Source organism: Magallana gigas, chromosome 10 (assembly GCF_963853765.1).
Source record: "Magallana gigas chromosome 10, xbMagGiga1.1, whole genome shotgun sequence".
NCBI classification, from domain to species: Eukaryota; Metazoa; Mollusca; class Bivalvia; order Ostreida; family Ostreidae; genus Magallana; species Magallana gigas.
This window is the reverse complement of record NC_088862.1, coordinates 10,787,658-10,803,034: the sequence shown is the minus strand read 5'-3', so window position 1 is coordinate 10,803,034 and position 15,377 is coordinate 10,787,658. Positions and strand designations below refer to the sequence as shown.

Genomic DNA, 15,377 nt, shown 5'->3' with positions numbered 1-15,377 from the left:
TAGTTTTACTTGTACAGTTGATTAAGCATTGATTTAATTATACGATAGCGTACAAGGTAGTTTAAAAATCAAATCAAATCAAATTATAATCAAAGTCCCATGTTACATGTTTGCGGTAGGTGCTAGCACGATAAAAGAATGTCCTGAATTGTCCTGAATTGAGGCATTTGATGATTATTTTAAAGAATATTCACATGAGTTTTAAACAAATTAAGATTAGATTCTATCGGCCACATATTAATCACTCTGTAGTTTTTTCTACATGGTTGTTCGTTTGCTGCGCCCCACCCCCCTCCTCCCGCCCCGCTGACAAGTGCTCGCGCTGGATTTTTTTTAAGTTGGCGAAAAGATATCCAGATCTGTCGAAAATCATTTTTGGTGACTTCTCCTTATGTGTAACACTTTCTCCTCAACGTGTATCGTTTTCCCACTCGTTTGTTTATTCGGTCAGTCTGTGTTAATTCAATCGCCACGTGCGACCGAAAATCTTGTGTCGCTTCTCAGAACATATGTAATTGAGTAACAGTTGGAAGGATGCTTTTATAAACAATAAAACTATTGTTCGAAGTCAATCATCTTCACATTGAAGATGTGAAATCGTAACCTGAGAATGTGGCTAATAAATTAACCTGTTAAACACGCTAAACTTCTTTAGTTATGAACAGAATAATTCATAATGTATTATAATTAAAAGTTTGAAGTCAAAGGAAATTTTGTTCTTGGGAAATACGACTACATTATGCAATGCAGTCGATCGCCATAGAATTCATCAAAGTACTGCAAGTGTCGACAGATTTCCTATTTCTTTGAAAGACCATGATAATTCACTTGACTTGCAGACTATAATATAGCGACATACCTGCCTCCCAAAAATATATGCGCTTCTCAAAGTTACACTTAAGTAAGGTAGATGTGCGTTATTGGGGATTTTATTTATTGCTAATTGTATGAAAATTGATAAAAAAAACTTTAAATTGAAGTTGTGTATCATGAGGTTGTAATGCAACTTAATTTACTTACAAGGTTAGCTACAGCCAGTGGAATACTAATTTTAGCTGAACAATGAATATCTGATGTACATACAATGTATGACTGCACATACGGATTACGGACCGTGGGCAGACGATACCCATGAAAGTCCTTTAATACATCAATGCGCAGTTTGATCTAAAAACCAACCAGTTTCATAACTCCTTCGAATTTCTCTAACACGGACTGTCTAATTCCTTCCCAGAATTCCAATTTACGCAAGCGCAATTGAAGTTTTTTTTCAATCTAATTAGTCAACCCACTGACATAAAAATAAGGATTTTTCATATGATTACATTGTCGAGAAAAGTAATATTCATTTCTGTAAATAAGGTTATTTAATTCACGTTACATAGCGGTGTCTCTATGAAACAGCACCATCTGGTGTAAAATTTAGATGCTCGCTTTTGCATTTATTCTCCCGCTTATCTTTTTTTTTTAGCTGATTATATAATATTTTGAATGTCCAAGTCTACTCGTATCATTAAATAATATCAGACAACACACATTTCCCTGTAGAAAAGTTCAGAAAAGCCATCAATTTTGACTAAATACTAAATTTTGTCAGCACGTAATAATTCTAAACTTGCACATAGTCTTCAGAAATTTAGAAAGATTTAAATAAAGAAGTTATCCCATAGAAAAGGTTACGTGTTTTATAGGCGGGTTCGGTTTTTAAAAAAAATACAATTCCTGACATGAATCATGAGTACATACTGTTTATAACAATGCTTGCTACCCTTTGAAAATTTAACTCGCCATTAGACATCTCATTTTTTGAAGAATTTTTTAAACGATTACACAAATTGTGTTCGACAAATAGTTTTTCTTAAACATTTTCTTCCTTTCTTTTTCAAAACACGTTTTATATAGAGGCTTTCAATCACAACACGTTTTTATAACAAAAGCAGAACTGAAAGTTTAGTCATTATAATCGTTTGACACCATATCACATATATTTTCAACCCGCAGCAACAACGGAAGACCTACTCGTGGCTTTGCCACGAGCTCTGCTCTAGTTATACATGCAATGCTATACAAATTTTTGTACGTAGGTTTGTTGTATAGAATAATTATGTGACGATATTGTTACAGATTTCTTTTCATGTACTCTCTGAAAATAGATAAAGAATTTTGAATGAAAAAATGAGACACTTAAAATCGCACAAATGACAAATAACTATTTTTCTACTCAATTTTCAATAGTTATCTTCATTGAAGTCCCCGATTGTCATTTCTTAAATGTCAACCTGATTATTATATATTATAAGTCATAATGTTGTTACCTTGTAATAATTTTACGACGGTGAGTGTGATTTTTAAAATTAATTGCAACAATATTTTGTGGTCTTTAAACTGTGTGCATGACATATGATAATGATTAGTAAATTTTCTTATTATTATCTTACTTAATGCTCACTTAAGCATAAGGTTAAATTATTGTAACTCATTCGGCTCTTAGTTAAGCTTTCAATCCCAGAGTCATTGCTCAATGTATAGAATTGATCGCAGGAAATGTACATTATGTTTAAGTCTCAAAACTTAAGAACATTTTTTTTAAGTAAAAGGTAGAAAAAAGAAACTACAGAAGTGTTTTTTTAGTAATGCTGCTGACATTTAGATGATATTGGAGATCATATGAAACCTTATACTAGACAAACCTAAGTGTATATTGTATTGAGTTTACAAGAGTCAAGAGTCTATTAATAAGATTTTTAAATTTTTTTAAAAAAATTTTCTTATTGTTTTTTTATGTAAGACAGCGGCAGCAAAGTCGATTCACGTGTCATCAAACGTTGCATGTTGTAAATGAAAAAAGTAACACATACTAGTATATCGCTTTGTTCTTTGACCCTCTTTGCATCTAATCAACTAATCAACGGCTATATTAGATAATTACGCCGATGTCAACTTGGTATGCAAAAAGCTAACGCAAATACACAGCCTGATATGTTAATAAGAAAAGAACATATGTCATCGAGCAATCTGTTGACAATATGGAAGAAATAAGGTATAACATTTGGATGTTTAACGGGATATAAATACGGGTTAGTCACGTGATCAAATCCCATAAAGCCCGAAAGGCCAAAAATAAGGCTATAAAACTGCCATAATAATCACAGGATAAAGATGTAATTCCTCTCGCAAAAAGCTATATAGTGAATTAGATGGGAATCTTTTACTATCGAGATGGAAAATTCATAAGTTAATCTTATTTTTTTTAATCATTAATGGTTTTTCACCTCAGTATCTGTATGAATAATTAGAACCATATCGTCCACAAGTCCACATTATAATCTAAGAACGAGTGACGAACCATCTTCCAAACTTAAAGGTTTTTGATCCGCTCCGCTCTACACAAACCCTTGACCGAAAAGACAACACGATTACGCCATCTAGTGAGAGTACTCATTTTGAAACTTTTGTGACCTCTTGTTCTGACCAATCAGAGACTGTGTTATAAAGAGAACAATATGGCTGCTCTCATGAACAAAATCAAATTTTTAGAAAATATGGATTCACTCGGACTTAAAATCGATAACAGAAAGGCAAATACTTACTAGTCTGTCTCAAATCCATTTGACAACGGTTCAACATTGATCAATTCACAATTAATATCTGAAACGTTTCTTGTTGGATCATGCAAACTTGTATGACACCAACCAGCGTTCGAGGATGTTAACCCCGCCAAACTCTGCCTTTTCGGTCAAGAGTCTATGTAGAGCGGAAAGGATCAGAACCTCTTGACTTGGGAAGATGGTGATGTACATGTACATGTACAATTTAAAATTCCACAAATTAGAAAACATCTTAAATGTACCGATCTTTTCTTTTCAATGTCAAACGCTGACTCCATTACCGGATCATATTAGAAATGCTTCTAACAAATCCTCATTTTGAGCCTCGTGAATTTCACAATTTACATGTAGGTAGAGGAGTTTGTGAACATCATAACATGCATTCAGTTTTGGTTGCCACATGTGTGAGGGAAAAGAAGAAGATTTTCTAAGAATTCATACATTCTCACTGCAAGGATATATTTGCCACACACTAGGGCATAAACACCTGTCTGTGGGACCATGAATTTTATAAATTAGGTAAAAGACTTCAACGACATCGTAACCATGCATTTAGGTTTGGATAAATATAATTATATGGTAGTAAAGAAGAAGATTCTCTAAGATCAAATACATTTCATTTATATGGTCATATTGGCTCAACCTTAAGGCTTGAACCCCTGACCCAGGGGCCATGAATTTCACAATTCTGGTAGTGGACTTCATGGACATCATAACCATGCATTCAGTTTTTTTCCTCAGAGTAGAGAAGACGATTTTTTTTTTAAATTTAGAGCTTTTAGCATATATGACCACGCTTGTGGTGCCCAAGGGATGGTAGAGACATTATTTTAACAATTACGATTCCTCTTTTTATAAAGATGATTAACAAAAAAAGGTAAAATTGTTAGCACACGCACATCGCATGGCGACGGACAAAGACCAATTACAATATAGGTCAATCGTGTACCTCAGGTGACTTTAAAACCAGATTAGTTTCATCAAATAGAGATTTTCAAATTAGCATACTACAATAAAAATGATGTTGAACTGATAAATCTAATCAAGATTCTATGATTAGGATATTCTCTTCATGATCAGCTGAAACAAAAGTTGATAAAAAAATCAAATGTGCAAACACTATTTGCTCTATGATTTGCTCTATGATTTAAAACAACATTGTACTTGTAAAAAAAGTCATTAATTAACGAAAGATATCGATGTATTTTGGTCATATGTGTGTGAATAAGCGATGAATATTCTCTCGTAAAACTAATTAATGTGGTATGTTATATTCAGTCTAACAAAACATTTTAAGCATTTTTAGTGAAATTAATTTTAAATAATTTTGAAATATAACATATCAAAATTAATTGATGTAAGAGTTGTTTAATCTAAAAACATTTCATCGAGGCTCATTTCTTTTATTCTGTAAATTAAGTGGATAATGTACTTGTGCTTGTGAAAAGTAGATCGCGTGTTCGCATCCGCTTTTTCACATTCACTATATTTTTGAAACGATAATTTTTTTAAATCTAACATATAATTGCAATTTGTTTACGACTTTCTGATTTGTTTTTATCTAAATCGTTATGTTTTCTATCCCAATCAAGTAATATTCTGCTGATTTGAGAAACTTTTTATAAAGGTGAATTGAGCCACCTTAACGATCTCCGATCGTCAGCCATGTTCGATAACTCTTTATTATCCGGATTTTTATTCATACCATAAATTGACCTTTTTAATTAAAAAAAAAGAAGGTCTTTTAGTGTGTATATCATTTATTCAACAAAATGCTAGGCTTAGTGGTTCAAAGAAGTTCTACAACACATTGGTAATGGGGTTCGAGCCACCGATGTACCGTATCGTATTCAATCTGGGCATTTTTTTTTAAATTATCAATTAATTCATTTATTTATTATTTTTTGGAGGGGGTGTCACGGGCCCTATATGTATAGAATCGTATTTGCTTAACATCCAATAGACGCAGAACTACGTGAGGTATATATTACATATGAACATATATATCGGCAACGTCTTGTGCTCATTTTGTGTAAGTCCGAAAATGCAAAATTAAGCTATAGTTTTGCATTTTGATTCCAAATTTTATGGAAATCACTACTACTCACAGAAATAAAATGTAATAAATACTTTAGCGATAAATATTCCTGAAGGAGGCTGGGTGGTCAAAAGATTTTAACCATCGGATCTACTTTAAATTTTTTAAACTATGTTTTAAACAATAAACTTGTATTCAGTAAAAAAGAATTACATACATTTAATCTTAAAGTGTTAAATACTTTCCTATATCTTATAGGAGCTCTTCTTATTAAGGAGAGCCATATGGTCCAGAGAGCATCGGGTCCTCTTAATAAACCATTTAAACCTCAAATTTTAACTTCTCTCTCTATTTCAATGTACCACCTTTCACCTTCATAAAATAAAATTAAAGTATTCACCTGGATAAACGGCAATCGGTTTTTAGAACGCAGTTCGCAGTTCGCAGTTCGCAATTGAATAGTGAACTGCGTTCTACAGAACGCAGTTCGCAATTCAAAATTTAGTGCGATTGAATAGTGAACTGCGTTCTATAGAACGCAGTTCGCAATTCAAAATTTAGAATTCATATTTGGGGCCCGCTTGCCTTATATGCAATTGAATAGTGAACTGCGTTCTATAGAACGCAGTTCGCAATTCAAAATTTAGAATTCATACTTGCCTTATATACACTTGCCTTATATACAATTGAATAGTGAACTGCGTTCTATAGAACGCAGTTCGCAATTCAAAATTTAGAATTCATACTTGGGGCCCGCTTGCCTTATATGCAATTGAATAGTGAACTGCGTTCTATAGAACGCAGTTCGCAATTCAAAATTTAGAATTCATACTTGGGGCCCGCTTGCCTTATATGCAATTGAATAGTGAACTGCGTTCTATAGAACGCAGTTCGCAATTCAAAATTTAGAATTCATACTTGGGGCCCGCTTGCCTTATATGCAATTGAATAGTGAACTGCGTTCTATAGAACGCAGTTCGCAATTCAAAATTTAGAATTCATACTTGGGGCCCGCTTGCCTTATATGCAATTGAATAGTGAACTGCGTTCTATAGAACGCAGTTCGCAATTCAAAATTTACAATTCATACTTGGGGCCCGCTTGCTTTATATGCAATTGAATAGTGAACTGCGTTCTATAGAACGCAGTTCGCAATTCAAAATTTAGAATTCATACTTGGGGCCCGCTTGCCTTATATGCAATTGAATAGTGAACTGCGTTCTATAGAACGCAGTTCGCAATTCAAAATTTAGAATTCATACTAGGGGCCCGCTTGCCTTATATGCAATTGAATAGTGAACTGCGTTCTATAGAAAGCAGTTCGCAATTCAAAATTTAGAATTCATACTTGGGGCCCGCTTGCCTTATATGCAATTGAATAGTGAACTGCGTTCTATAGAACGCAGTTCGCAATTCAAAATTTAGAATTCATATTTGGGGCCCGCTTGCCTTATATGCAATTGAATAGTGAACTGCGTTCTATAGAACGCAGTTCGCAATTCAAAATTTAAGGCAAGCGGGCCCCAAGTATGAATTCTAAATTTTGAATTGCGAACTGCGTTCTATAGAACGCAGTTCACTATTCAATTGCATATTAGACAAGCGGGCCCCAAGTATGAATTCTAAATTTTGAATTGCGAACTGCGTTCTATAGAACGCAGTTCACTATTCAATTGCATATAAGGCAAGCGGGCCCCAAGTATGAATTCTAAATTTTGAATTGCGAACTGCGTTCTATAGAACGCAGTTCACTATTCAATTGCATATAAGGCAAGCGGGCCCCAAATATGAATTGTAAATTTTGAATTGCGAACTGCGTTCTATAGAACGCAGTTCACTATTCAATTGCATATAAGGCAAGCGGGCCCCAAGTATGAATTGTAAATTATGAATTGCGAACTGCGTTCTATAGAACGCAGTTCACTATTCAATTGCATATAAGGCAAGCGGGCCCCAAGTATGAATTCTAAATTTTGAATTGCGAACTGCGTTCTATAGAACGCAGTTCACTATTCAATTGCATATAAGGCAAGCGGGCCCCAAATATGAATTGTAAATTTTGAATTGCGAACTGCGTTCTATAGAACGCAGTTCACTATTCAATTGCATATAAGGCAAGCGGGCCCCAAGTATGAATTGTAAATTATGAATTGCGAACTGCGTTCTATAGAACGCAGTTCACTATTCAATTGCATATAAGGCAAGCGGGCCCCAAGTATGAATTCTAAATTTTGAATTGCGAACTGCGTTCTATAGAACGCAGTTCACTATTCAATTGCATATAAGGCAAGCGGGCCCCAAATATGAATTGTAAATTTTGAATTGCGAACTGCGTTCTATAGAACGCAGTTCACTATTCAATTGCATATAAGGCAAGCGGGCCCCAAGTATGAATTGTAAATTATGAATTGCGAACTGCGTTCTATAGAACGCAGTTCACTATTCAATTGCATATAAGGCAAGCGGGCCCCAAGTATGAATTCTAAATTTTGAATTGCGAACTGCGTTCTATAGAACGCAGTTCACTATTCAATAGCACTAAATTTTGAATTGCGAACTGCGTTCTATAGAACGCAGTTCACTATTCAATTGCGAACTGCGAACTGCGAACTGCGTTCTAAAAACCGATTGCCTGGATAAACAAGGACTATTTTGTCACCAAATTTATTGATTTTGTGGATCGATGTATCAGAGAAAAGGTGACAGCTTGACAACTGAAATGATTCAACAATCTTATCGTTTTCATTCTTAGAATTAATATCTAATAGGTATGTATACATGTACGTTACAAAACATCAAAAAACAGATAATGTGCATACATGTAGGGTTACAGACCACCTTAATAGAAGGTTTCAATGTTAAAAGCAAATTTAGGAATAAAGAAAGAAAATAAGCTTAATTGATTTGAATTGATATTAAAAACATTGAGCGCCATTGGATCGGAAGGCAAAAAATTGAGTAAGGGGACGCACCTATGGACACATCAACTGATCAGACAGAAGCTTGCAGTGTACCTAAGCGGACTAATTGATCTCCTTTAAAACAAGGGCTTCGTATTATACCACAGTGTATAGGAAAATGTTCAGATTCCAAAGCTGAAAAATAAGAAAGTATTTTCTTTACTAAATGGTAATTGGTACATGTACCTTAGAATTCAAGATAAATATGATAGACGATTTTTAGACCATCCACCCTCCTTGAACAGCTAGGCGCGCCATACAGATTGTGTTTTTATACCGGGCAGCGATCGTTCCGATGACAACTATATACGTATTATGAAAGTGCTGTTCTTCTTCTATTTATTTACTGTATTTCGCTACCATCGCTTCATAAGTCGGCAGTCTACTGTCAAAAATAGAATACGAGATTTAGAAAAATTAGTTGCAGGTGAATAAATATTGACAAACTTCAGTTGCAATCGCTAGATGAGATGTCTTCCCTTGACTATCAACCTTAAGTGTAAGATATTTAAAGGATTTTAAATCAATGGAAATTAGAATACTTACCACAATCGGTAGAATTTCAGTGAAAAAATCATCATTTGATTCATATATATATATATATATATATATATATATATATATATATATATATATATATATATATATATATATATATATATATATATATATATATATATATATATATATGAAGCACTAACAAACCAACAACACTCGTTATCTATAGTGTCGGATCAAAAGATACAAGGTTATAAGACGAGATATAAAAAAGCACTAAAAATAACCAACGACACGAACAATGAAGTAAAATATTGTCAAATTTTCGGGACAATCAGTCCCTTCTTCAGGACAACAAAATAAAAACCACATATGAAAGAAAATAAACATCTACAAAACTAGCACTAAACTAAAAACAAAATAATATATAAAAACTAAATAATATATAAAACTCCAGATCGGAACGTGGCAACTATATCTTTGTATTAAACTAAAGATGTCAAGCCCGAGAGAGAAAAATCCCGTCCGACGCAGCGGACGGTCTGTGTAGATGTGAAAGATAACGCGAACGATTTAATTTACTAATTGGGGGTTGCTGTTAATTAAGTTGTACTAGTAAGATAATTTGTAATGAAGGTTTGTAGGGAAGACAGGCTCTGTAAATGACCTCATAAATATACATAAGAGTGTAAAAACTAATAGGAGATAAATAAAGAAAAAAAAATGGATTAAAAACAATTAAAAATAACAAAATAACAAAAAAAAATCAAAGGACTGAAGTAATGACGGGAGTTGATTTTATCGATTATTATTTGTGTTAGAATCAACGATAATGTTATCTTGCATGGCTAGTGGTTTCTTATAATTACTAGTATGTTTTTGATTTACGCACATTTTTTAAAATATGATTACTCGGACTCTTCCGAAAAGAATTTTGAGAAAACCCCATATGAATCATGTCGTGTAATATTTGAAAATACTATTAATTCCATCAACGTACATGTATGTATCAGTAATCGAAATATTTCTGAAAAATTGTATGGATTCAAGCAATATTGAACTCTAGCTTCGTTCAACCTGACGCTCGGCTGTCTCCGTTAATCTCCGACAAGCAAGAGAAATTCTATGCTTGTCGAAGATTTACGGAAATCACCGATCGTCTGGTTGAACGATACTATAGTAACCTCTAGCATTGGAATACATACCACTACAAAAAATATCTAGATTGTTTCGTACCATTTAAAATCTGAATATTTTCAAGGTATCAGTAAATACGTTTCCTTGAAAAACAATGCTTCAGAATTCATTACAGCGAATTTATCGATTATTTCCAAGAACTAAGTCTTGTCAGCCGTGATGATTTGTGCTTAGGTCCAAACACTGTTTCACTTTCGGTTTGCCAGAGTAACTGCATAGGAGAGTTGATTAAAATCAACTCCCCAAAAAAAGAACCCGACGTACAGATTAAACCGATTAAGGAACGAGCTAATAAGTTGAATAATTAACGTGAATGATATTTGTACATGGAACCAAAACGATGATGATGGTGCTATTGCTAAGTTTAGGATTTAGTTGATGTTCATTTTGGTGAAGTCACTTAATTTGTTCATACCGTCAGGGCGGAATGACTTCAGTCAATGCATCCAAAATTTTTCTTTACTTTTTCTCTCCGCATCTGTCTAGTCTTGGTTGTGATCAATAACCAAAACCATCATGTCCTCCCATTTGTGACCATTTAAGTTAAAGTGTTCCCTGCCGGGTTCTTTAATTTTCTTAGTTTTTATGGTGGAACGATGATTATTGATGCGCCTGCGGTGTTCTCCTGTTTCCCCTACGTATTGTTTATGACAAAATTTACAATTGATGAGGTATATGCAATTGACAGTACGACGAGAAGTATTTGCGAAAATGTTGTAAGTAGGGCCAGTAATGGGGCTTAAAAGGTCGTCTGCATCAGAGCTGTGTTTGCACAACAGACATCTGGTGTCAGAACAAGTTTTAAAGCCACAATTAGGTAGATGGTTCTTTAGTTTGGTTCTTACCACCATGTCCTTAAGGTTTCTAGGGCGCTTGAAAGCTGCCATCGGGGGGGGGGGGGGGGGGGGATTTTGAAAACCTCAACCATTTCATCATTGCTTTAAAGGATTGGTAGGTTCTTCTTTAGAACTGCATTTAGACCCCTAAGGACAGGATGGTAAGTAGTGACAAATTGGACTTTGTTGTCTTCGTTTTTAGGTTTGTATTTCAAAAGGGATAATCGATCCTCTTTAGCTAAATCATCAATTGCATTTTTGGTACCAAAAGCTTGACACTGATCCTACAGATGACTTCTCAGATACTATAACCATAACATTAGATACTATGTTATACTTCTTTACTTATAAAAAAAAAAGTTTACAAAAACATGTATGATGATCCAACTTAATCTTCATATAAATGGCTCGAAAGAGGCTTTATTTTTTAAAACAAACATACAACAAAATCTTAACCTCATTGGCTACAATTTCAAATTTCAAAATAATACCAACAAATGATTTTCTTGACAAAATTTAAGCTAAAGAATCCCCAGTCTGTTCCTTTTGTAAAAGACCCAATGAGACTATTGAACATTTATTTGTAGACCGCTATTATTGGAACTACGTGAGGAGTGGATGCTAAGGAAATTTGAAATGCGAGTGACATTTGACAGACACGCCATTCTATTTTGAAAAAATGAAAAGAGATGAATAGAGAAATATGTATTAAGTGCATAATCCTGTAACTGTTATAGGAAAGTTATGATACATATTTGCAAGAAGATATAATGTGGTTCCAAAATTGAGCATTAGTACACTTGAAAATTTAATAATTACAGGAGTTTCAAAAGACATTTAAATTGATAAGGCAACTTTAATTTTTTTTTCATGCGGACTTCCTTTAATTTCGATAAATAGTACCTCACAGTAGGGATGTGTCCCATACCACCTTAAGTCACTTTGAATTACATGTACATGAAGCTGTTCATTTGATCAATATCATCTGTTTTCGGGCTTCTGCTGACAAGCACAACCATCGATACCTCCTGAAAGTGTGTGTCTATACAATTAATACTCATCTATTTTCGATAGTATTCAAAGGGTTTATCTTGCGTAAGCATACTATACTGTACTGAAATAAAATTCAAAATGCGTTAAAATGGTCCAAAATTTAACACACTTTGAAAAAAAAATTTCAAATTGCGTAATTTTTCAAAGTGCATTGTAACATACCTATATAAAACTTTCACCGGAACTCTCATGAAAGAAATAAACAAAAAGGTAACAGGCTTAATTCACCATTAAGCTTTAAAAGTCTTTTAAAATTTATTAAACAACAACATTTTTTCAAGTGCACTTCCATTTATTTCGATAAAATAGTACCTCACAATAAGGGTGTGTCCCATACAACCTTATGGTGGAATAACACACCTGGAAAAAGTAACTCAAATTAACAGATTTTTTTTTTATAATGAAGATATAATAATAAAAGAACTGTACAAATGTCAAATAAGTGAAAAGTTTTACGTTTGGGGATGAAAAATGAATTATCTAAAATAATTATTCCAGTAACTAACAACAAAAGCCCCTACGGGATTCGGACTCAGGTTGAAGGGATGATCACAAGTCCGACATTCTAATCACTCGGCTATGGAGTAAGTTACATGTTCCATAAAATCGTTTTAATAAAACGAAATGTCTTTTCGATCAGCGGTCAGCCATTTTGTGATGATGTGTTATTCCACCTTAAGGCACTTTGAATTACATGAAGCTGTTCATAGGATCAACGTCATCGGTTTTGGGGCATTCTACTGACAAGCACAACTATCAATGATTATGTCACCGACATAGCTGACGTATACCCCAGTTTCGTCCTCATGAAGAACGCTCAGTTTCATCATCTTTTCCGGTATGCATCTTGTCATTGCTTTCTTCGTGCCAAGGGTCATTTGGTACAGGCTGAGGAAGACCCCTCTGTTCGACGTGTTCTTTTCAATCACCTTTTTCGCACGACATTCCCCGCTACAGGACCCAACATCGACGGTGGATGGATGGATGACATACTTGTTCATAAATCCAATTCTCCAAAGGTCTATCTTCATCTGTTTTCTCTTGCATCCATTTGAACTACTTCGTTTGGAAGGCGATTTGTCAGGATGGCGGCCATTTGCTGCAGCGCTCAACGCTGCGATTTCTCGGAGCTGTGTTTGAGTGTTTTCTTTTTTAGACAGAATTATTAATCTGAAATCATCGGCTGCGCTCTGTTTCTTATGCAACGCAGAAAAAGCGTTCGGAGAACTTATTGTAATGTTGCATTTTGCTTTATCGGGGATATTGAGACGTTTGATCTGTGCAGTTATGTCTTTGCTAAACGTCTGGTGAAGCGGTGTTCGAACTTGGTCAATAAACATGCGTTCGTTGGTGTTTGGACACGACATAAATAAATTCAAATTCGGAGTAGAAGCGACCTTTGCTTGAAATTCAAAATGATGAAACTTCTCATCCCAAGGCTGTTCGATAAAGAAAGTACGAGAATTCTCGCCAGCTGTAAAAAAAAAATCAAAAGTTAAAAAGTTAAATGATTTTTTATAAACGTTATAAACGGCTTTTAGGCATTGTGTAACGCATGTTGAGAAGACATTATTACGTCTTTTATTTCACGATTTTTGTTTTTAAAGTACACAAAACAAAATATATCAAGAGTTTAAAACATACGTTGTACTTATACACGGGATAAATGAAAAAGGTTTTGATTTCGTAACATTCTCAAATAAAACTGGAACCTTTCAAAAAACGATGCATTCTCTTTAAGTTCTACTTTTGATGACGAGTGTTAATATGTGTCGAAAGAATGTATGTTAAGCAAATGAAAACTAAACCAAAACAAAATGGTTAACGTTAATTTTTTTTTCCAAAGACTTACCAGTTTGAATTCCTTTGAGACATCGTACTGTGTTAAACATCTGCGCATGCGTAGAGAACAGATTGAGGTGAGGGGATCCCCCTGTTGACGGAACCCCGTTTAGAAGGTCTTGATAAATCGTCAGAATGCATTCGTGTTTCCCCGACTGCATCAAATGTGATGGCAAATCGAAAGTGTAGTTATCTTTCTTTGATGGCCGCAGGTTGTCTCGACGAAGTTGCGCATAACATAGCATGGCTGCGTTAACGAGCAAGCAGCAAAGTATAGGACGCCTCAGCATCTTTTTGGGGGGTTGTATTATTTTTTTTACAATAATAGCAAAAAATCTGTACCGTCTGCTGACTTCTGCACTTCTGGATGTTGCTTTAGTTGACACCGAAAGATATAGGAGTTTAAAACGTCATTACATTTTCTGCCGTCCCCTTTTTCCCACCAGAATATCCACTCGGACGCTGATACCTACTTTAATAATAACAAATAAATTCTCATTGGTGATGAAACAAGAGCGAGGATACTGGGCGGTGACATTAATAAACATTTCGATGACTATGCATGTACTGAGTGAATAATGATTTTACGCATACAGATAGTATTTCATACGAGACACGATTAACGATGTGTGAAAGGTGTGGGGAGAGGTTGCGTGAAAGCAAGTGTGCAACATGAATTGTGGTGTCAAAATTTAATCATATTTCTATAGTCGAGTGCTTTCTAGTCATTCTGCCACTTTTGATTTGATGTCCTTAACATTATTTTTAATAACTTGCACCATTTTTCAATAACTGCATAACGATATGTTTACACAAATATAAGTAATTTTTGGCTGTATTGAATACGCAAACAATTTCCGAAGTTGCCGATATCTATTTTACACCTGAAGGCGCGTAAAACCTTAATATCAATGTTTAATTGTTACACTGTGCGTCACGCTTCTAATAAAACCAATCTCCACTCTGATTATATGATAAATCTTATGAATGGGCGTTTAATTATAAAAGTTAATCAAAAGCAATGCCAATCTCGTTTTCCAATTAACTTAAAGCAAAATGAGCTGTATTTTTTTTTAGAATTTTATCTTGCTGCAAAAACCTTGAAGTATGATAAGTCTGGATATAACTAAACTTTTATGATAAATAAAGTTAGAAATATCATTAATTTTTGTCAGAGGAAAGATTTCTCTTCTAAGGAACATATAGCTTATACTGCTTTAAGAATGCTATTGAAATGAAAAATAATTGTTTCTGTTTTTGTGATGAAATTTAAGCTTTAATTGTTCTAAGGTTTATAGGTCAATTAAAAATTGACATTTTTAAAGATAGGTTACACTATAGCTAG

At 34.2% G+C, this 15,377-nt stretch overlaps 1 protein-coding gene across 1 annotated transcript; it reads right to left on the bottom strand.

The window, feature by feature from the left end:
* Nucleotides 1-12,496: 12,496 nt before the first annotated feature.
* LOC105335289 (nodal homolog 3-A) lies at nucleotides 12,497-14,573 on the bottom strand. The gene is made up of 2 exons (XM_011439114.4): nucleotides 14,043-14,573; nucleotides 12,497-13,664 (listed from the first exon to the last, which is right to left on the bottom strand). The coding sequence occupies exons 1-2, from the start codon at nucleotides 14,320-14,322 to the stop codon at nucleotides 12,928-12,930; spliced, it is 1,017 nt and encodes a 338-aa protein (XP_011437416.3). The 5' UTR covers nucleotides 14,323-14,573; the 3' UTR covers nucleotides 12,497-12,927.
* Nucleotides 14,574-15,377: the final 804 nt, after the last annotated feature.